This window comes from Coenobita brevimanus, chromosome 27 (genome assembly GCF_032717465.1).
Source record: "Coenobita brevimanus isolate Jiangsu-jjx chromosome 27, ASM3271746v2, whole genome shotgun sequence".
Taxonomy (NCBI): Eukaryota; Metazoa; Arthropoda; class Malacostraca; order Decapoda; family Coenobitidae; genus Coenobita; species Coenobita brevimanus.
In genome coordinates, this window is record NC_136980.1 from 3,984,937 (window position 1) to 4,008,715 (window position 23,779).

A 23,779-nucleotide genomic window follows, 5' to 3' on the forward strand; every position below is an offset into this window, starting at 1 on the left:
GAGGTGGAGGAGGGGGAGAGGGAGGGGGAGGCCAAGGATGAGGGAGAGAGGGATGGAGTGGAGAGGTATATGAGAGTGGGGGTGTGAGCTGGGAGCAGGGCAGTGAAATGGTGGGGGACATGGCGGCATGGAGGTGATTTGTTTGTTGCAACCCCTTATGGAATTAAAGCATCTGACAATAGATAGATGGATACCTGTGGGAGATTTTCATCCTTCTGGAGCTTATTTCCTATAGCACAGTGGCAGTGTAAGACAACACAACCACTTAGCATCCTTTTCATAAAACATTTTTATAATTACCAGTATCAGCACATTCAAATTATACTGTATGGTACCGGCAGTATCTTTTACAGCTCAGCATTCAAAATGGAATGAGGGCAATTTTAGGTGAAGTGAACTGAGTATAATACAGAATGCATTTGTTACTTGTGCAGGTGCCAGCCAAGTGACGGTCCCCTCCCCAGACGGCTCGGAGTATCAAGATGTCAGAGACGGCACTGAAATTTGGTCCGGAGTGGTTGCGGGCACTGTCCCATGGTGGCAGTGTGTCCTCACCGCCCCCTAGCCCTGGCATCACGAAGACCAAGGTACGGACATTAGCACAGCTAACAGTTATTAACCCTGCCATTACAGAGGTCAAGCTCTGAACATTACTAGTTAAAATCTATGGTATTACCACGACCATGGTATGAACTTTACCGGTTATAAGCACTGGCATCACTCCTCTCAAGGTATGGACTTCAACAGTAGTAAGTCCTGCTTTAGTTCTCTTCCCTTGAACTTGCCTTGGAATTTCACTATCTTGTGGCAGACTTCACATAGCTCAGTGGCTGAATACTGTAACATACTGTTTACTATAGCTACAGTGAGCAGCAGAAGATAGAGTGATTGCTCATGAGGAAGCATGTTATCATTTTATTTTACATGGTATTTAAATACTGTATCAGCAATACTCACCTCTTACGGGACTAAGGTGTCTAGCAATATGTAGATAGAATATTCACTTTAAAAGCTGTTTAATATTTGTTTTTAGGAGTGATTTCTCATACTTTTTTCACTTTAATTGGTTATAGGCAGTTTGAACATGAGAAAAAGTTAATGGAGTATTATTGTTAAATTTACCCACTGGTGGTTGGAATAACTCTGTTCTTTTCCAGCTAACACCAGTTGATCCTGGAAGAGTTAATACCGCACTGTCATCATTAACCTTCTCCGGGCAGGAGCAACTCCAGCTAATGCCAAATTTTATTCATCAGAGAGTTATTGGAACCTGATAGAGGTAGAGTATATTATATGATCTCATATGGTGTGTGTGTGTTTCAGAGAGCTGAGCATCGATACGGCCGGGAGGAGATGCTGGCATTGTTTAACAAGCACCAGAGTCCACCGGATGGAATGCACACACTAGGCTCACTTTATGTGGACAAGGCGCAGGAACCTCTGGCTTTCATACCCATGAATGAAGAGGAACAGGTGTGTACATGATAAGTGGCATAGATGGACATGTGTTGTATGCATTAATCACACTGAAGGGAACTAGTTCACTGCCATGATGCACTTATTAATTTTTAGACGTTTAGCTAAAGGGAACTGTTTTGAACTGAAAGGGATTCTGTCCATAACTGACCTGTGCATTACTAGAGATCAAAGATGAAAAAAAAATTCATGTAGAGTGAGCAAGAACGAAGCAAGAATATTGTTAGCTTGAAAAGGTTATTATGAACCACAGACGTTAATAAGATCCAGGTCAAGTTTCATCCATTAATATTTGGTTATTAGCCTGAAAAATATGAGGCAAACATCTGACATAAAGGTAGTGCAGTTTTTAGCCTATATTGTTTTTGAGTAAAGTTTATAACTGTGGTGTTATCTTTCAAATATTCAGTACTTAAAGCTAGATGTGTAGATCTGAGGGTGGTGCCATTACTCAAGAATGATTGGGGGAAAAAGTGGGGATTTAACCAATCAAGGTTAAAATTTTGCTTTGATTCTTGCTACCTTTATACATAATTTATTCAGATTAGGAGAACCCGTAATTACAGAGGGATTGCAAACAATGTCCAGTAACCATTTCATTACTGTACAACACTCCTCCCAAAGCTGCAAAAATTACCCATCATTAACACGAATAATGTGAAAAGTACATACAGTATTTTGGATTGAAGTGGTTATTGTAATTTCCAGTTCTGGAAAGGTATGTATTTTCTTTTAAAGTATCCATTATTAGCTACTGTAGGAGTTTTACTGTTGTCAGCTTTTTTTTTTTTTTTTTTTTTTTTTTTTTTTTTTTAAATGATCAAATACAGCTTGGAAAAGTAGCCATCTGGTAAACAAAGCTCACCCATCAAGCATGGAACACTGCTTATAAAGGATTTATGTACAGGTATGTAAGACAAGTAGCTGTGAAACAGTTTTGAGATTTGCAGCATGTGTAGACAGTGTAAGAAGCTGGAAACAGGTAGACATTTCTGGCAGTGTTATAGGGAAACGATGATGTGATCATTGTTATTTTCTCCAACAAGGAGAGTATGTTTTCACCCCTGTTTGTTTGTTACAGTAGTTTTTTTTTTGGCTTAGCAGGATTACTCAAAAACTGAGAGAGATTTGGACCAAATTTGGTGGGTAGATATCCCATGTCCCAGGGAACAATCTATTAACTTTTGGGACTGATCCGGATTGTATTACAGATTATGGATCAGTAAAACACTGTTTGCAAAACCCTAATCAGCAATGAGAAAACCAAACTCATTATGAAGTTTGGTTTGGATATTACTTTGCCATTGTTGGAGAGATTCACTCCACTGAGTGCCCCATTATGAAGAGTGGTTTGGAAATTACTTTGCCCATGTTTGAGAGGTGCTTTCCACTGAGTGCTCCAATAGTTGTCGATATAATGCCCTTTGCTACCTTGTGGGAACACCCTACTGGGGCATGGCCATGTAGCTGTAAAAAACTATCTCCAGGTTACTTTGTCTTCACATACCCGGTACCGATCATTCTTAAACACCCCTCTTCCTCTTTCTTCTCTCTCTCCAGTATACCGTTTCATCTTCTTCCCTGTTGCCTGAGATGTTTGTCGTGCCAACATTACCTTTGGTGTCACTTTCAAAGGCTGTCTTTACCTCACTACAGTATGCTTTCATACTTTGAGTATGTCCATATCATCTCAGTTTATTCCTTTTTATCCAGTTAATAATTCTACATCTCATTTACATTACCTTTTTTTTTTTTTTCAAATGTAGATTCAGGGTAGTAACCAAAAAAAAAATGCTAACAACACAGAACACTACAGAGTACTGGTTGTATACACTAGCGACCGCATGGCAGTCTGGGAGGTACGGCTTGCTGCCACAGCCCGCATCACGAGAGTATCGTACCGCATATCGCTAGCCCGGGTAAAGATAAAAATTTGAAGCACGTTTTCACCCATCATGAATGTTGAAAAATTGTAAGTCGACCAGTCGTAACTCAGGGGCTGCCTGTATGTATAGATGTTTCAGTCTTTTGAGGAGCAAGGGTTCTGGCAGTTTGAATGGTGTTCATATACAGTCTATATGTGCCTGGCCTGTTTCATTGGGAATGCAATTGATAGTTCTTCCTCTTTCATTCTTTCTCTTGTTTTCTGAACTCTACCTCAACCCATCCATAGGTGGGAATATAGGACATAATGATGATTAGATTGTAAATAGTAATGGTAAGGTATTGCTAAGTACTATGTGCGATGGGATGATGTTGCAACTTTTGTGTTGTACCATCAGCGGATGTGGCAGCGTGGGGTAAACAGTGATGCAGTTCTTCGTCAGACTGGGCGGGCCCCAGTCAATGGGGTGGGGCGGGGACGTGGTGGTAGTGTGGATCGTGGGCGGGGACGGGGAAGGGGCACAGGCTCGTACTACACGCGAGGCCTGAGTTACGATGATGAAGGCGAGCCACGTGGACCCAGGGAGACAGGACCCCCGGGTATAAACCTAAGGTAAGGATCCCTGTTACCTTCATTATACTGTTTGCGCTGTCATGTGTTCAGTGTTTTATTGAAATCCCACCCTTAGTTTTTGTATGGACAGAAGATTGAATGGTCATTCCCAGGTACAAGCACAGAGGTTCTGAACTGTTGTTGCTCACTCCCTGTTCTCTGCCAGGAAAAGAAACTGTGATCCTGGGCTTGTTTAGTTTATTTTGAACTTTGATGATGTTATTGATTTACAAATCAGTCTGCTATATACTTTTTGCCAGTTTGCTGAAACAAGTCTGCAGAACTTTAGTTTTTATACTGGTACTTGATCTTGGACTATTATTTTAATTTATACAGAATTATGTTAGGATGACTTCAGAATACTGTATATCATTATCACAGATAAGTGAGAATATTTACATTGTATTCAGAAACAAGCCATTTGAGAGGTCTCAGAGTGTGCACGAGCAGCGGGTGTGGATTGAACGTGGCCCTGGTGGCACAGTTGGGGGTGGGGGTGGGCAGGAGGACCGGAGCGGGGCAGTGTCTCCCCGCAAGGAGCAGGGACGTGCATCTACTGAAAACTGGAGGAACCGCACCACCGAGGGTGAAGACAGTGACCGCTGGCGGGGGGTAGCCGCCGCACGCACCGATAAGTGGGGTAGGTGGTAGGGCAGGTACGTGGAAGAAGATGGTGGCTGAGAATACTTAGTTCACATCACAATAATAAATGTCTGTGATTTTGAGTATGGTGAAGCAGAAGAGTGAAGTGCTAATAATTAAGAAATCAGGAGAGTTTACTAGTCAGTGTTAGAATAAGCAGAATCTCTTGTTTACACCCTAGCATTATTTATCCCTTCAGTATAAAGACTATGCCATTACAGTCACTACTCGTTATACGATGGGGTTACGTCAGGTCATGCCTTAACGTATACCGATTTTATCGTAACTCAGGAGATTGAAACACATTATAAAAAGGGGGTTATGTCAACTCAACTTCCCAAAGTCACCTACCCAAGACTGAAACAAAAATGACAACCCACCTTAATCACTTCCTGTGTTGGTCCAAGTTGTCTCCAAGACCAAAACAAACACTACCACACCAATACAGGTGGCGTTACTCACGTACAGTAAATCGTTGCAACAACATGACAGTCACACCTGAGTAATGTTGGCCTGGTGCTACATGATGTATAGGCCTACTGTGCACGATGCTTGGCTGAGAGATGACAATAGCAGGGGGGCACATGTGAACAAGTGGAAAAGACAGGACTTTGAAGGGGTGGCGGGACCGCAACTGAACCAAAACAATGCTCTGCATGCTGGGGCCGCCATCTTGCCTGAGACAAGCAACTGTCACCTTGCATGTGCGTGGCGTTTCGTACGAAATTTTTCAAGGGCAACAGTGTTATAGTGGGAAATTCATTGCAAATTGAATTTTGGGGTGGAACTTTTCTGTTATCGTTGTAGCGAATTATCGTATACCGAATCAACATATAACGAGTAGTGACAGTATTTACTTTAATCTTTCTGTTAGACTGTTGAGCTCAGGAGAAATTTCTCACAGTGGGAGGTTAAGATTTGGTTAATTGTAACTCTTGCTGTATGAGACAGCAGATGAATATAATCTGTTGGGTAGAAAAGTGAAATAATCAGTTATACCCTATAGGAGTTTTTTTTTTTTTTTTTTTTTTTTTTTTTTTTTTAAGAAAATTTTTTGTAATGCAAGGTGAGTCTTGAACAGAATTGAAAATTAGTTTTTCATACAATTTCTTGATGTAAATTCTGTCCTGTCTCAGCTAGGATACAGTAATTGGTTCCCCCCAAGCCAATGAGAGCATTTAGCAGTGACTTTTCTTGTTTACATTGCAGTGCCAAATAGCATCCTAATTTTGTTTTACTGGTTGAATTAGAAGCATCTGGAATATTGAAACTTGGCAAAAAAAAATGATGCTGATAGCCATTTTTTTTTTCTTTTTCTCCCTTAATGAAGTGTAGGTTTGATTGTCCTGTAGCTGTAGATGAATGTGTGTGTGTTTAAAACATTAAATTTCTGCATTACAGTACATCTGATTAGCCAGTTATTTTGCCACTGGTAACTAGTAAGGCATGAGTCAAGGTATGCCATATTGATGAAGTTTTAGAATATTAGCCTGTGAATGAATTGTACAAGTGTTGTTTAATTAGGAGCTTATAGAGGTGCCCTCACTTGGTGGCACTGATGTGGGCAGGTGGCTCTGTTGCTTGGTTATACAAGCATTCATCTCCCAGTCCCCAAAAGGAGGATGGTGGACTAGAGAAGGGCTGCTTCAGCCTGCATTCCAGTGAGTTCATATTCAACTGAGCATGGCTTGAAACCAGTTGAAATGGAAACTGTTAGAAATGCATTTTCAATCATTATTCCTTATCTAATTTACATATTCCAATCGTGCAGGTCCAAGGTGTGGGTGGCGCGAGCGTGAAAATGGACTGGATGGTGAGTGGGAGGATGGGGTAGGGCGGGGAACAGGCCGAGGGGTGCCACCTGGTTCTCGACCCCTCCGCCAACCATGGGATGAGAAGGATGGTCACTTACGCAAGTCATGGGATGAAGATGCAAACCTCCCTGAGTGGTGAGTCTCTCTATGCTGTAGCAGTTATGGTTGTGAAGAGTCCACTGTGGTAGCTTCATTGTTTTTTGTGCTGGAATATTGAAAAATTTTCCTTGGCATTGGCTGTAATTATTAATCTATCCATCCATCCATTATCCAATCCAGTGTTGCCCCATGAGGAGCATAGGAGCCTAGGGCTAGGCAAGTTGGTCCTGACACATAAGATGAGAGTGACCAGCCTCACTCATCCCTGAGTGGCATTACATGAGCAGTAAACCCCAACCACCCCATGGATATAAACCTGCACTGGCTCAGTGTGATTGGAGCGCCTTAGTTACCCACTAAACCACCAGGCGCCATAATTTGGTTATATGGTTACCACCCCCAATAGTAAATGGTTTCCTGGTGAACAGGAAACCATTTGGCCTGTCACTCAAGTGTAGAGTCACCCATAGGCAGAAGGAAGGGGAAAGAATGAAGAAAAGAAAGACAGAAGAGAGAGTGTAAAGTCACCTGCAGGCAGAAGGAAGTGGAAAAAATGAAGGAAAGAAAGACAGAAGAGGAAGGAAGGACGAGAGGAAAGGGCAGACACCCAAAGCAGCACTACATCGAGTGAGTGGATCGTGAGCGCCCCCCCCCCACCTACCACTATGTTCACTCTTAGAAAACAAATGATTCATCAGTGGATTTTAGCTCATCCTCTCACCTAGCTTATAATGTTTTTTTGTTGTTAAGTACAGTTAAATTATTTCGTTGGTGCTTTATTGAATATGTGCTCTCTTACATATAGTAAAGTTTCTGTTGTGGAGTATGAACTTTATTAGTACAGGACAACTATAAGTTAGACCATGCCTACAGGTTTGTCTGACTCATCACAGTACAAAAGACATTACCCAGTGGCATGCAAATGCCTTCTTAATATATGGAATAGTGTTTGCACACAAAGCAGGGATGGAAATTACAGCTCAGGGAGCAGTGGCTGTATATGGCCAAGGGTGTATAGGATGATGCACTTGTTATGTAGGGCATTCAGCTGATTTGTATGACCTGTGCCTACACCAGGTATATTGTCAGGGCGACGGAGAACTCTGAGGAGAAGGGTGGGAGTTTCGATTCGTCTGGTGCCTTCCATGGACCTGGGTGGTCAGACGAAGATGACCCCACGGGTGAAGGGCGAAGTAATGGCAGACTGCGAAGGAAGTCATCCAGCCCAACCAAGGTTGCCCCAGTGGAAGGGGACAGGGCTCAGGCGGCCACCAAGGAAGCAGAAGAGGCAGAGGCAGAGGAGGAAGAGGAGTTGGGCAGAAGAAGGAATGGGGTAAAGGAGGACACAGTGCAACGGGAGTCCCCCCACCCATGCTCCGAGGCCAGGCACACACCTCACAATAACCAGACCACTCCTACACCAGAGGTACATTCACTGGTCACTATTATGTTTTAGATTCCCCCACCACCACCACCACCACCAAATGATCCATTCTGCTTGCTTAAGATATCAAAGGGGGAGTGACACCTTTCATGTTGTGGCACTGATATAAGTGGACAGTTCAGCTGCCTGGTTGTACAGATGTCTTTTAACTCCCATCCTATCCTCTGGAAAGGGATATGGGTTCAGTTTAATTTGCATTGTAGAAAGTATGGTAGACTGTAAACTGCAGATAGGTGAGGTGTTGAAATAGGTAGATAGTTTGAAATATGTGGGAGTTAACATTAAATATAGATATGAGAAGGATAATATAACTTGCATTGATTGATTACCGGTATATATGATGTTTAGGGGTGTGCTGATAAACACTGGTAATTGAGCTTACAGGTACTCTGATAGATGGTTACTCTGTCTGCAGATACTGGTTGATAATGGTTTTTGCCTGTGTGGTGATAGATAAATAATCATTTGTCCAAGTGTGGTTGTAGTTAATTGATGATGTGTGCATGTGAGTTAGATAATCATGATGTTTGCAGGTTTGTATGAGTAAAACTGAAGGTCCGGTACGTGAGGAGAGTCCTGGTGGTCCTAGTGTGGGTGGGGAGCCTTTAGTCAATGGAGAAGCCAGCGAGGAGGAGGCAAGTGGGCGGGATAGCAAGCCTCCTCATCCCACCTTCCCTACTGTCCCTGGCACAGTCATCCAAGGGCCGAGTCAGGTGGTCGTGTCAAACCCTGAAGTACCAGTGGTGAGTCAAGGGCACCAGCGGCAGAGGGAACAGCACCAAGGGGAGGAGGAGAAGCTGGAGCATATGAGAAGTGTGGCAGACGACTTGGTGGCTAAGCTGGTGGAGGAGGATGACCACAGACCCCAGGCACCCTCACCTGGCACAGGGGTCACACCACCTGCACCTGTAGAGCCACATGCCGACCCACCGTCACACCCCCCTCACTCACCACCACAGGACAAATGGTTTTATACTGACCCACAGGTGACTATATGTTAAAAACCAGATGTATTAGTGATGGAAGGAATGGCCACAAACTAGTTGCCTCCATGCCACCGTGTCTTCAGTCAGGCTGCCCTCCCTTTAGCTCTCACCACCCTCATTCTTTTACCTCTTAACTCCCCCCCCCCCATCCTCATTCTTTTACCTCTTAACTCCCCCCCCCCCATCCTCAGTATCTCCCTCCACCTCAACCTTACTCATATTCACTCTCCTTGTCATTAACTCTCCATTCTTTCCACAGGTGACACCATTAGGAATTGCAACAGATCAGTAATTTATATACAGTTAGTCCTCATTGTAAATCAAGGATGTGTTCCAAAATGTTAGTTCTTTTCTTTACACTTGTTTTCATAAATTGGGAGAACTGGCAAGTCTGCTTTATAAGAAGTAGTGGAATTTACTAAGCAGGTTCTGCAGTTCATTGTGGACGTTTTAGCAAAATAGGATATCAGATAACTGACTGATAGAAGAATTAAGTGTTCAGGTGCCTGTCGGAGGGATGAAAAAAAATTTATCTGGTCAGTCGGTCAGTCTAATAGGTATCTGTCATGCAGTCAGTCGGCATATATCTAAACTTTCTTGTACCTGTTACAGGGTGAGATTCAGGGTCCATTCTCATCGGGTGACATGGCCGAGTGGTACAAGGCGGGGTACTTCACGGCAAGCCTGCTTCTGCGGCGGGAGTGTGATGACCAGTTTGCTCAGCTGGGGGAGCTTACCAGAATATTTGGCCGTGTCCCGTTTGTTCCTGGTCCACCTGTTCCTCCCCTCAAGGTGTGCAAATATCTAAACCATTCAGTATTCTTACAGCTTATACCTGGGAGCCCACATTTTCAGGGGAGGAAGGAAGGGTCCTAGACATTTGTTATCTTGAGGTGGCCCTATGCATCAGCTGATTATTAATTTATAGTAGTATATTTGTTAGATGTACAGCAAACCCTCATTTTGCAATGAACTGGTATACGATGAAGTGCTTATATGATGACTAAAAAGTAAGGATTCCCCCCTCCCCAAATATATTATTGCATTTTTTGCTTATATGATCATTATGATCCTAAACAAATCCTCACTGGTCAGTGTACAGTACAGTCGCTATTTTTGAAAATTTGATCGCCGACTTGGAAGTGTAGTCATTTATTTGTTCTGAGATAACCTTTGAACTCCTTCATTATTGGGTGTGTTAGTGTCAGTGTCACTGATGAGTTAATTGAGGTTAGTTGGAAGTTAATTTTTAGACTTTTGACATTAAGCAGCACCCGTTTAGCAGCAAACTCTTATCCCTTTTCTGTCCAACTCTCTAATGCAAGAGTTAACCGTTACTCCCAGTCCTTCATTTATGCAACAGGTCAACTCTGGAACTGTCTCCCTCTGTCTCTATTTCCTGTTTCCTATGATCTCCAGTCTTTCAAACGCAGTGTGTCCAGGCATCTCGAAATGATCGGATCTTGAATTTGGCTGTCTCTTGTGTATTGTTTTTCTCTTGGAGGGAACTGTTATTGCGGGCTCATGGCCTTTGGTTCCTTCTTCCTCGCATTAAAAAAAAAAAATTACCGTTTCAGGCAAATTAGAAACTAAACATTGTTGGTTGGGTGACTCTTGGCCATAAATGTATCCTTTGTGAACCTGTGTTGTAATTGACTGGATATATGATAAATAAGTGGTTGATTTTATCAAACGCAGCCTCTTGGTACAACAGGGTCAGTATAATGTAATTACTGCCATATGTTGCAGTTGACTGAAATAGTGGTAGCACAGAAGCAACAAGCTGAACGGGAACGGATGGAGTTGCTGCAGTCATATATGTTGCAGAAGCAAGTTTACCAGCAACAGATGGCTGCCAGGTAATGTTAAGGGACTTATGCAAGTTATAACATTTTTGTATATACTTGGAGATTGTAATGATGTCCTATTTATATATCAGGAGGGCTAACAAGATTGTTACTGTTGCAGCAGGCAACAGGTGTTGCAAAAACTGCAGAGTATGGATGAGTGGAGCTCTTTGAATCCCATTCAACAGCAGCAGTTGTTCATGCAGCACATGATGACAATGATTCCACCTCACCCCTCCATTCCTGCCTCTGTGCCTCCTGCCACCTCCCTACCGCCCCCATCCTTGGGTCAAAGCACCCAGGTGACTCCCAGCATTCCTGACCCCAGAGTGGTGCCAGGGCCGGACCCCAGGTTGCTGCCAGTGCCCCCACAGCCAACACCGCCTCCAAAGCCACAAGACCCCATACAAGCCCTAGTCGCTCAAATGGTGTGTATTGAAACATATAACATTATTATCTGTTTCAACATTCTCTATCTGATGACATACTTTGTGTATTCCTGCTACCTTCAGATGATTCAATTCAGGTAAGGGAGTTTCCTGAAAGTGGGGGCTATTGAAGGGAGTATCCAACCCCTGCGGCTTGACAAACCACTTCTGAGCTAAGTTAAATTTTTTGAGATACCCGGTAAGTGAAATTTAGCAAAAACCATAATCAGATTGAAAGTTTTATAGATGTAGATTTTAACTTTACATATGTATCCCAGTTAATTCATAGCAGTTACAAACATTCATTTGGATAGGGAGTAATATTTTGTTAAACTTTCACTGACAAATGATGGAGGCAATATATTATGATCTTTAGTACAAGTAATGTAGTAAACATCATATTGTGGCTCAGGGTTCATTTGGACTTGAACCTCTGGACTGCAGGCTGAAGTACCATAGTCGACCATGTGCCTTTTGGGGGGAAAGGGAGGGAGTAGAGGAATTTTTGAATTGGAGGCAGCTGCCTGCTTGCATCATTGCCACAGCAGGAAGGCGTCTCTCCCCAGCACCTGTCCTGTAGGAAAAATATATTTCTAATTATGTTCCCACTAAAATTTGGAGTATAAAAAGTATTTTCCTTATACTTTGCAGCAAACTACTGCAGCAGCCAGCAACAGCAGCAGCCCAGCCCAAACCAGCACTGGTGATGGTCTGCTGACATCCCAGCTCACTGCCACTTCCATCACTGCCGAGAACCCTCTGCAGAAGTTGTTATTGCAGCTGCAGCGAGGCCAGCAGCCAGGGGTGGGTCCAGTTGGGGGTCCTCTGGGTCCACTGGGTACACCAGGAGTGGCACCAGCTGCAGCGGCAGTGACCCCTGCACCCACCAGCAGTGTACCCAGCATGGAGAAGCCACCAGAGCAACCCTTTGACCCTATACAGTCACTGATGCAGCAGCTCACTAAGATGCAGGCTGCACCGCAGGAACAATTGATGGTAATACATTGTATGTGCCATGATTCGTTGAAATGTAAGAATTATACAGTACACACATTTATTGTGGTCCCAGCCTCACCTGAACATGAACTTCGTGGGCTGCAGGTTGAAGTTGCCCTTCTCTTGTAATCAATCATCATCCTTTCAGGGGACAGGGAGGGAGCTGAAGGATATTTGTATAACCAGGCATCATAGCCATCTGGTCTTACTGGTGCCACTGCATTTAGGCTTTCCAATTTAGCATCACCCACATTTGTTAAAGTTATGTACACATATCAGGTGGAGCCGGGATTTTGTGAGAGTGAGTGGTTTGTGACTGTATGTATGGTCCTTTTCATTGGGCATGCTATTGATTAGTTCTCCTGCTATTGTATTTCTTCCTTTTCTTGGCTTTCTATACCCGACCTTACCCCACATGCAAGTGGGAAGAGGCAGGATGATTGATACAATAATTTTGGCCCAACTTTGAATCCTTGTTAAGGACTGACTTGGGCCATCTTTGTTTCGGTCAAAATTGTATCTCCGCCAGTAAACAACATTTCCAGGTGTTGATACAAATTCTCATTTTGATGATAATGCATTGCACTTTCACAGTGCCAGGTAATACATACCCCCTTTAGTGTGGGAATATATAATTCTCTTACCTCAGTGTAGCCCAGATTTTCATTCTTTTGCATCTGATTTCTTTTATTTCATTGGGAGCAAATGATAATACTGTACTAGCGTCATTCTAGTAATACGCAGCTACAACTCACAATATTCAAGAAGGAGAGATTTCACTTTGAGGTAAGGTTAGGGCAAAAATAGCATAGGTTTATTTTTGTCCTGTCCAGTTGGCTCTTCAACACTGGTAATGGCCTGTCTCCTCCCACCCCACTCACATACACTCTGATAGTCAACCTCTCTTCATCCATACTCCTGCGAAGCTGAATAATGTCTTCATGATAAGAATTGGAAATAAAAAGCATGATATCTGATGCTGTAATAGTTGAAAGCATAAGTAAGATAAAACAAGAATGCTGATATTGGGGGTGCACTAACTTCAGGAGGAACAGCGGAGGCGGGAGGAAGACCAGAAGCGATTGGAGGAGGAGAAGAAGCGACTTGAAGACCAGAAGAGAGCGGAGGAGGAGAGACTAAAAATGGAAGAGCTTAGGTGAGATTAAGATGACATTGTATTACTGGGAGGTTTCCTTCTTTTCCCTTCATGATTAATACAGGAATTCTTTGTTATAATAATCAGTTTGGTTACATGTGAAGGAACTTGGCTGCTCCCACGGCTCGGATAGTAAGTTGTGGTCATGTGACAGTGAAGGAGGTTTTGTCATGAGGTAGGAATGAGTTTCCTTGGTTACCAGTTAATTAACACCAACCCTCCAATCTGACTACACCTAGCCATCAACTGAGCTGAATTTTTTGTGACAAGCCAAATGGTTTCATGTTCATCAGGAAATTGTTTACTGTGCTGGGTGGTAACCATATAACCAAATTATGGCACCTAGTGATTTAGTGAGTAATTAAGGCACTCCAATCAGATGTGAGCTGGTGTAGGTTTATATCCTAGGGGTGGTTGGGGTTTATTGCTCATTTAAAGCCACTCAAGGATGAGTGAGGCTGGTCATTCTCATAATTGTCAGGACCAACTCGCTTAGGCCTGGGCTTCTACACTCCTCATGGGGCAACACAGGACTAGATGATGATGATGATTTTCATCTGTGAAATAGAACTACTGAAACTTGTGACTTGGAAATCACATTTGGCAATGATGCTATCCCAGGTTGAAAGTGTGGTGCTGCTAGTGCCACTCAGGGCAAGCCTAAAAGGGTAAATTTTTTTTTGAGATTTCAGGTTAAGTGGCCCTTGTCCCCCAACATATCCTCATTGAACCCATGTTACAGGAGCCTTGGCATATGATAAATTGTTATGCGATGAGTTTTTGCTCGATGTAACCCCATTGCATACTGATGTGTGGCTGTGTTTTCTTTTCCCTTCTTTCCTGATCTTACCTCATCCCATCCTTAGGTGACAAAATGGTCAGGGTGATTATGATCCAATTAGGTCCACATGAAACTGGAACTTTCTTTATAATGTGCAGTGCAGCCTGTACTTATAATGAGGATTAGAACAAATTACTGCAAAAATATAAGAGCCAGGATTCCAGGGACTTGAAAAGTGAGTGAATGGGAGTGTGGCCAGTTCAGTTAGGCAAACTTTAGTATTTCATTGTTAGTTTTTTGTGGCCTCCTTGACCCTGGTTCACCCTATCTGAGGATGGGAATGGGAGGTTTGGATGTTGATGATGAAGAAACCTAAATATTTTGCTCTCGTTTTAAGAATAAAAGAGGAAATGAAGTGGCAAGAGGAGCAGCGTCGTAACCTAGAGGCTCTGAGGAGGCAACACGAGGAGGAGGCACAGAGGTTGGAGGAGGAACGGAGGAAGATGAGAGAGGAGGCGATTAGGAGGCAAGAGGAGATGAGGAGATTGGAGGAGGAGAAGATGCGCAAGGAGGAGGAGAAGATGCGTAAGGAAGAGGAACAGAGGAAACTACAGGTATTCCTCATTTATATGAGAGACATAGTACTGTCTGAATCCTGAATTGATAATTGTGCTGTAATCTTTGTAAAATTTTGTTTCCATTGCATTTCAGTATGAACTTTTCCCACCAGGACCAGCAGAGAAATGAAGCAAAACGAAGACAGGAGGAACAGCTTCGTAGACAAGAAGAGCTCCGGAGACAACAGCAGCTACAGCAACAGCAGCACCAGAAGCAGCAGGAGGAGGCTGCCAAGAGGAAGGAAGAAGCACGGAGACAGGAGGAAGCCAGAAAGCAGCAGCAGCAGGAGGAAGAGCGGAGGAAACAGGAGGAGGAGAGGAGAAGGTGATTTTGTGTGTGTGTGTGTGTGTGTGTGTGTGTGTGTACTTCGGTGGTGGTGCCTTCAAGTGACAACTGGATGACAAGCCAAATGGTTTATCATGTAGCCCAGGAAACTGATTACTACACTGGACATTGACCTTATAGCTGACATGTGGTTCTTGAGTTTTAAAATAAAAAGGGTGGAGTTTATTGCTCATTTAATGCCACTTAGGGGCATGATGGTTGTTCGGATGTTGGGTCTTGGTGTGATTTGCTGGGAAATGGAGACAGAAGTGATTAGTTGAGTGAGTTGGGTTCAGTAATAGAAAAAAGGTAAATGTGCAGAGGAAGTGGAAAGTAAAATGACACAGGGAAGAATGATTTTTAGTGCCTTGGAGACACTGACTTGAATTAGAAATCTAAGGAAGAAGTGTGCAGTGGGATTGTATGAAAATGTGTTAGCTTCTATGTAACATACGGTTGCAAGGCTGGTGTGGCTTGAGTGCAAAAAAGTTGAGAGGAAGAACAGGGGAAGTGGGATTGTTGAAGAATATTTTTGGAGTGTGTAGAGTGAATAGGATAAGAAAGAGCTGTTTCTGGAAGATATGAAGGAAGTAAGTTTTGATAAGTGATTTGGGTAAAAGTGTGTGTTTAGAATAGAAACTGAGTTCAGAATCATTCCACTTCTGTAAGGAGTAAACATTCTTGTTTATTTTGGTATCAGTATGGCCACCCTTTATGGGACTGAGGTGTCTGGTAATAGATAGATAGATGTACATTCTTGTGTTGATGTTGCAGACAAGAGGAGGAGGAAGAGGAAGCAAGACAACAAGCCCAGATTCAGGAAGAAATGAGGAGAATAGCACTGGAGGAGGAGAGGAGACACATGCAACAGGTGGGTTGCTGGTTACACTCATTTTGTGACTTTTAACATAGACATGTCATGTGCAAGTTAGGTTGTTTAGTGGACTAAGGCACCCTAGCTTGATGTGGCTCATGGGGGTTTCATATTTGAGGGGTATATGGGATTTATTGCTCACATAATGCCACTTGAGGGAGAGAAAAGTCACTTGTCTTTAATGTCCGGGCAGAATAGTGTAGCATCAGGCTCTTTTGCTCCTAATGGAGGTGATAAAAGGTGAAATGGTTGAATGGATTTCTCTCTTTCTTTCTCCATTTTGAGTGAAGGTGATTGAAGATTTATCTTATTTATGTACGTATGTAATCACAGCATCCAGCACTGCTCATTTGCTCATACTACTTACCAGCAGGATTATACTTTTTTAATATTCATCCTCATAGAGATCATAGAGCCATACTGTAAAGCACCCCAGTCTGAATAGGGCTATAAGGCATCCAGAAATAACCAGTTAATGGTGCATCAGGTTGAGGAAGAGGAGCGTCAGAGGCAGGCAGCAGAAGAGGATGAGAGTCGGCGGCAGCAGCAACACCTGCTACAAGAACACCTAAAGAATATCCTTCCTGCTTGGACACCCCCAACCCCCACTCCTGCCCCTTCTGAGAACAACCAGGCTCCCCCACCCTCTCTGGCAGATATACAGCGTGCCCAGGAGGAGAAGGAACGCAGGGTCAGTCATTCCACAGGCTAAGAGGAGTCATTGTAACAGTAGTTATAATATTGTAGCCCCAGGTTCATCCTAAATATTAACCCAGTGGACTGCAGACTAAAATTGTCCTGCAATCTACCTTCCTTCATTTGTGGCATAGGGAGAAACTGAGAGACATTTGTATAACTGGGCAGTAGAACCACCCAGTTATATCAGTGCCACCATGTGAAGATATACCACTTCAGCACCATTCATTGTTGCATGTACTGTTATGTGTACTGCCACAGGCAGAATTTTGCAACATTCTTCTGCCAGAATTGGTTTCTGCCTTCCACATGGCTCATCCCTTCCTGAATGTTGAGGAACATCTTTCCTCCCCATGATCTTTCATTGTGCTTCATATTGCTGTCACATATTTCATGTAACAAATTCCAAAGCCACAGCTACCAGGAAAATGTTGGTGAACTTTTGATTGCGATTATATGTAGTTCTCATGTGTGATGTTTTCTTCAGCTGTTAAAAGAAAAATTGATATCAGTAGTGTTTACAGAGTTTCATTTGTGATTTTAGATTCTGCTGTGGACAAAAATTGATGTCTTTATTTGTTAAAAATGAGATTTTGTACCTCATCCCAACTGTAGGTGGGAAGAAAAGTCAGGTTGATGATGATAGGTTGAGTCTATGAGCTGACAGTCTTGGTTGTTGTCAGGAGCGAGAGGTGGAGATGCAGATGCAGCAGCAGCGTCAGCGTGAGGCACAGCGGCAAGCAGTGGAGGAAGCACGGCAAAAGAGTAGCGGGCTCAAGTGGGCTGCTCGTGCCCATGCCAACCCTGCCCCTCCACAGCCTGTCAAATCACTGCTTGAAATACAGGCAGAGGAAGAGAAGGAGCTCAAGAAGGTACAGTGGAATTACGTCCATGGTGCAGTCAGGATTAAAAGTTTGCCAATGCATCTCCTTCACACCCCATGCATGTTGGTCATTTCTCTTCCTCCTTGTGAGTGATAATTTTTCTTTAATCATTTTTGCTGCCAACAGATTATTTTTAGAATCTCAGGAAGACCCTCTCATGGTGCACAGGTTAGGAAAAACTGTGTGTACCCTTGTTAATGTAAAGACAAAAAAATCTTGGCCAAAAATTTTACTAATTGTAGGAGAGACCCCTTGTAGTGGAGGGACAGTGTTTTTACTCTTGAAACCTGAGACAATTTACCACTGCTATCTTAAATTGCTGTGGGATTAGCAGAGTAGATAAACAGAATGTTCTTGAAGAGGAGGTATTGTAAGGTGCTGTGGATTTCCTGTACATCCACTAATGATTTTGTGGTGTCTTTTGAAAGCACTAGTAGAATGTGGAGAAAAGGGTTACTGCAAGAAAATAATACAGTACACAGTATATAGTGACCCCTTTGGTTATAGTGGTTTTCATTGTCTCTTCAAGATGAAAACCTGCAGTCAGAGGGACTGGGGTGAGTATCAACAACTCAAGTACCATTTGGAACAAAATGGTTGATGCCATCGCAGGACTTGCAAAAATGTCCAAGTCTGAACTGAGACTCACATATTACAGTATTACAGATCTTATTACATGACTTAAATTCCTTATTTAGCAACAGCTTCTAGCAACTATTGAGAAGTTTTCAACCGGTTTTGGCATATGGTTTAGTTTCCATTCCTCAGAACACTTCAGCTGTATCATGACCAACCACAGTATGGGGATTCCCTAACTTAAGAAGTGTGCATATAGGTTTGTTTGACAGTCTGAGCTGTGACATGGACTCCAAGGGTTAAGAAGCATGGCATCGGATTAATATGTGTGTGTGTTGTCTTCCTTCAGCGTCAGGAAAAGGAGGCAGCAGAGCGTGCGGCAGCAGTGAGCCACATGAGCCTAGGGGCGGCTGGAGTGTGGGGTGCGGCCATGTCCAATCTATCTTGGGCCAGCCGAGCATCATCAGGTGCACCACAGCCACCACCACCACATCCATCCAGTCAGCAAGTATGTTCATGCAGTAGGGTGGTTGGCAGGAGGGAGGGGAGATAAGTGGTGTAGGTGTGGGTAAGGATTATGATATGGAGAGACAAGACGTGTGTAGGGGAAGTTGGGAGGGTAATAGGTAGAAGGGAAGAAGGGTGATGAGAGTAGGAAGAGGGATGGAGATAGATGGGAACTAACCTTGTTTGTTGTTGACAGTGGGGGAACAGCAGCAATAACATGCCATCAGGGTCAAGTAATCACAGTGGAGGAAGTGGCAACATTTGGACCAGTGGCAACAACACACACTCACAGCCCTCCACCACCAGCCCTGCCCACTCTGTTTGGAACAATGACCACTCGTCCATTTGGAACCACGCAGACAGTGCCACAACTTCAGGTCAGTTTGCAGAAGCCGGAGAATGGATCGTGGTTACAGGGTAATGGTCAGGGTTCAGGCAGAATGAACCTGCTTTTGTCTTTAAAACTGATTATGCAAATTGTGATGATTAAAATTGGTTTCTCTGTGCCAGTAAAATTCAGCTTATTACAATTGGTGTGCAACAACAGGTGGGTTCTGGGACAACCCAGAGCCAAGCAAGGTGAGCAAGCCTACAAGCGGTCGCACTCCCACCAAGCCCACCACTGCTGCTCACCACAACCATGCCAGCAATAAGGCACCCCAGGCCACCCACCCCAACAACCCCAGTGCCAATAATCGTGTCAACAAGAAAAAGGGCAAGGACGAGAGTGATACTGTCAAGAAGCTGTTTACTGATACCATGTCCCCAGCTGACACCTTCACTCAGTGGTGCAAGACTTCGCTTAACACCATGAAGGTTCATGCATCCATTGACAGTGAGTTGAGACCATATTTTGTGTTTTCCATTTTGTTGGACCTGGGGCATGTTAAGTTATTTGTGGAACCACTCTGGTTGGGGCAAGACTGTTTGAAATTTAGCTAAGTTACCATTATTCTCATCAAGACTTTTCTTAAATGAAAAACTGAAATATCAGTAGCTGTGGTGAGTGTACAATATGTGAGTTTGAAGGTTGGAGAAAGCATGGGTGACAAAGAACTTTCAGGAATGTGGTTAATGAAATTGATAGAGTGATGTATTTGAAATTTGCAAGGCTAGAGAATTGATGGGGGACAAAGTTGGTTGAATGAGATATATATGTGAACATAAGGTGTAATATTTTGTTTATGCAGGTGTTGTACAGTTAATGCCCATGAATTAGCACTTCATTCTATCCCACCAGTCCCAACATTTGTGACGTTTCTGGCGGAGGTTGAGTCTCCATACGAGGTGCATGACTACATCAGGTCATACCTGGGTGATGGGAAGGAGGTGAAAGAGTTTGCCAAACAGTACCTGGAACGTCGCAGTCGGGCCCGTAATGCCCACAAGGAACGCCAGGTGGATGACGACATCCTGGCTCCAGCACCAGCAATCAACCCAACAAATTCAGAGTTTCAGGAAGTTAAGGTTAGTCAGTGCTGCTTGGTGTGTTGTAATACCCCACATATATAGTTTTATGTGTATGTATATATCATCATCATCATCATCATCCAGACCTCCTTTCCCACCCTAGGGCAGGGTGAGGGGTAGCACTGTCCATATAGCCTAAGTTTGCCCAGTTCAATGGGCCATGCTTCCATTCAGTCACCGTTCAAATCCACGGAATTGTAGCTTCATCTGATAGGCCAAAAAATATTTCACAGCATTCTGTAGCTTCACATATACCTATCTGATAGTCAGTCCGAATGCTGTCATGTTGAAAAGGGGTGCACTTCCCTGGTTATGCACTTCTCTGCACGAAATTCATCCAGCCAACTCAGTCTCTTATCAGCCTCGTAGCCTCACCAACTCCCTTCCTTCTTTCCTTCCTTCCTCTTCTGTCTTTCGTTCATTCTTTCCTCATCCTTCTGCCTACGGGTGACTTGACACTCCCTCTTCTGTATTTCTTTCCTTCATTCTTTCCTCTTCCTTCTGTCTACAGGTGACTCTACATTGAGTGACAAGCCAAGTGGTTTCCTGTACACCAGGAAACCATTTACTATGTTGGGTGGTAACCATATAACTAACTTATGGCGCCTAATGGTTTAGTGGGTTAATTAAGGTGCTCCAGTTGCATTGAGCCTGTGCAGGTTTATATCCAAGGGATGGTTGGGGTTTATTACCCACGTAATGCCACTCAGGAATGAGTGAGGCTGGTCACTCTCCTCTTAAATGTCAGGACCAGCTTACCTGGGCCCGGGCTCCTACGCTTCTCATGGAGGATCACAGGATTAGATGATGAATGAATGAAAGAATGACTTGCATCTTCATCAGGTCCTGGCCAGGTCACAACTCTTGTATCATCGCAGTAAACTCAGTGTCAGTGCAGGAGAGGGATGCCTGCATATGGGGACACTGATATGACAAGGTGGCTCCTCTGTGTGATCATACAAATATCCTTTCAGTTCCTTCCCTTTCACCCAAAGAATGAAGATGGACTGCAGGAAATGGGTAACTTTAGCTTGCAGTCCACTGGGTTCACATTCAGTTGAGCCTGGGCCTGTAACTACTACTACTGCTACTAAACTCATTTTCAGTTTGTGGGTATGATTTACCCCTAATATTTGAATGCCGAAAGTCCTCCTATGTGTGCTTATGCATTTATTATTTATTTTATTTATATATTTTTTTCTTTAGGTCTTCTTTTTTGGCATCAGTAAAGCTGATTCACTGGGTTCCTCCCATTTACAGTATTGGTTGCGAGAATAAAGTTGTGATACTTTGGAACACATCGCTGACACATAATGAAGATTTGTAATTCACGGCAAAATTGACACTGTCATGATTGCATTCTGATTCATTTTTCCTCACCTGGCAGGCACGGAGCAAAAAAGCCAGCAAGAAGAAAATGCAGAAGGTAGACAGCAGCATTTTGGGCTTCAATGTGACTTCCAATGAGCGAATTAATGTTGGTGAGAGGGAGTATGTGGAGTGAGGGAACTTCCATCTGCTCTCGTCTCCTCTCCACCTTTTGCCTTGCTACACGAATATGAGCGACAGTCAAGAGGCAGGAAGGACGGGATGATCACACTTCTTTTTCTGAGGAATTGGTAATTGAGTGAAGATAATGGCTGTGTGTGTTTTGGAGGGACTTAATGGTGAATTGATAAATGAGGGAAATGTATGGTTGTGTGTGTTTTTGGAGAGAAAGCTTTCAGTTTGAAGTTGGATGGAAGATATCAGAGTTCATTTGAAATATTGTGGTGGAGTGTTCTGTTATATTTGTATTTATCTTGTCTACATGTAATGCTTTATTAGACTGCCCTCTCTTCTTAAGCATTGGTGATGATCATCAAATTTTTACCTATAAACAGTTCCTTCCTCCTTTTTTTTTGCTTTGATAATTAAATTACCACTTCAACAGTTCCCTTCCCCCTTTCAATTTCAGTTCAGGATTTGCAGTCTAATAACACTGATATGTCACAATTTTCTGTTACAAGTACTATACAGCTGTAATTATGAGATGATAATGGCTACTATAAAGAGTTGCCGTATCTAAAAAACACTGGTTTGCTAATGATATGTAGTAACAGTTTGTTGAATGAGTGTGCATCACCAGTCTGAAACCTGCCTCGGAGCTGTTAAAGACCATGGAAAAAAATTATGAATGAGAAAAAATAATGGATGTGAAGGAAACTTGAGAAAAAATGATAGAAAAATCTTGAATGTGGAAGAAAAAAAAAAAAAAAAAAAGTCATGAAACCCTCAGGGTTGGCTGTCCCATAATGTTCAAAGATTTTTTTTACCCCTCAGTCCAACGTATCTCTTCTGACATGGATGAAATTGCTTAGCAGTAACATGAATATAATAGCATATTTGCTTAAGGGGTTAGTGAAGACTGTTTCCAACACCTGTTTCCAAAACCATCAGTCCAAAAGGTACCTTGGAACAATAAATATGACCTGCTGGTAGAAAGATTGAAGTGTGATGCCAGTTCAGTAAAATCATCCAGTGGTAATAGAAGAGAAGAGAAACTGCGATATGAAAGAGGTCATTGTACAACAGGGGCTAAGGACTCTCTCTTTAAAAGTTGCATTGATCTGTCTTGAACTTGACAGATGCTTCAATAGACATGGGCTGGGCCGCAGGTGGTGTTCCTTCCTGTGTTGTTGTGCATAAATGTTCAGCCAAATAGTATTTTAACTTTACTCTGGTGGTACTGTGGAAAAATAAGGCCAAGTCAGCTTATGTGGGGTGGGATGACCATGGAGTTTAAGTGTATTCTGATCATGTTAGTACGTTAAAAATAGATGCTTGGTGGTCATGGATTTATTAAGGCTAGAAATGATGCCTTTTGGTCTAGTGATTTTATTAAGGAAAGAAATAGATGCTTGGTGGTTTAGTGTGTGTTTTTTGTTGCGTTAAAGGCAAAGAAATAGATGCCCGGTGATGTGGAGGGTATTTTGATGGTGTTAGTAGGCAAGGAATAGATGCTGGTGGTCTAGTGGGGTAAGTCCATTACTCCTTTGGCATATTATTCTCTAGTCAACTGTCAGATAATTTTACTTGAGTTTGGAAGGAAGTTGAATAATGAAAGGGTTAACAAGGTCAAATCCTCTTTTTGAGCTGAATAAATTGTCTGAAAGTAGCAAGATAAATAATGTCAAAAGAGAATAAGGTTCCAGCTGGGTGCTCCCCATAAAGGGCATGGCTCTCTTAAATTGGGTGATGCAATTTTTTGTTTATTCCTGCTGCTAACAGACTTATTCAACTTATGAAAGGGGTATTTCAGTGTCAACACCCACAGTTTGTAAAGTCTGTCCCAAGCTGAACGAAATACACAGAAGATAGTTAAAAGGAAATAAAAAAGTACAAAGATGTCTGGACTCAGTGCAATAAATTTTAGTGGAGGTTAGAATTTTTATCTATCTATCTATTGCCAGACTCCTTAATCCCGTAAGGGGTGGCGTTGGAATTTGTTGCTCGTATAACCCACTAAGGGGCAAGTTAATGGTCATTCTTGCTTTAAATGTATGGACCGAGAAGTTTACCCCAGGCCCCTGTGCTCCTGATGGGGCATTAAGTGTAATACTGTGAGGTTGGTAGGCCCTCCAAACACCTCTTTCCTACCAATGTATTTCTTGATATTGCACAG

At 43.0% G+C, this 23,779-nt stretch overlaps 1 protein-coding gene across 1 annotated transcript; it reads left to right on the forward strand.

Moving 5' to 3' along the window:
• Positions 1-482: 482 nt before the first annotated feature.
• Positions 483-21,791, forward strand: Gyf (GIGYF family protein Gyf). The gene is made up of 22 exons (XM_080268278.1): positions 483-587; positions 1,324-1,473; positions 3,759-3,973; positions 4,384-4,613; positions 6,387-6,564; positions 7,618-7,959; positions 8,532-8,958; positions 9,571-9,750; positions 10,708-10,817; positions 10,927-11,233; positions 11,885-12,229; positions 13,276-13,385; positions 14,564-14,780; positions 14,897-15,108; positions 15,883-15,979; positions 16,470-16,673; positions 17,362-17,550; positions 18,488-18,646; positions 18,842-19,022; positions 19,193-19,480; positions 19,886-20,112; positions 21,503-21,791. Exons 1-22 carry the CDS (start codon positions 483-485, stop codon positions 21,617-21,619), a joined length of 4,590 nt encoding a protein of 1,529 aa, XP_080124404.1. The 3' UTR covers positions 21,620-21,791.
• The last annotated feature ends 1,988 nt before the right edge of the window (positions 21,792-23,779 follow it).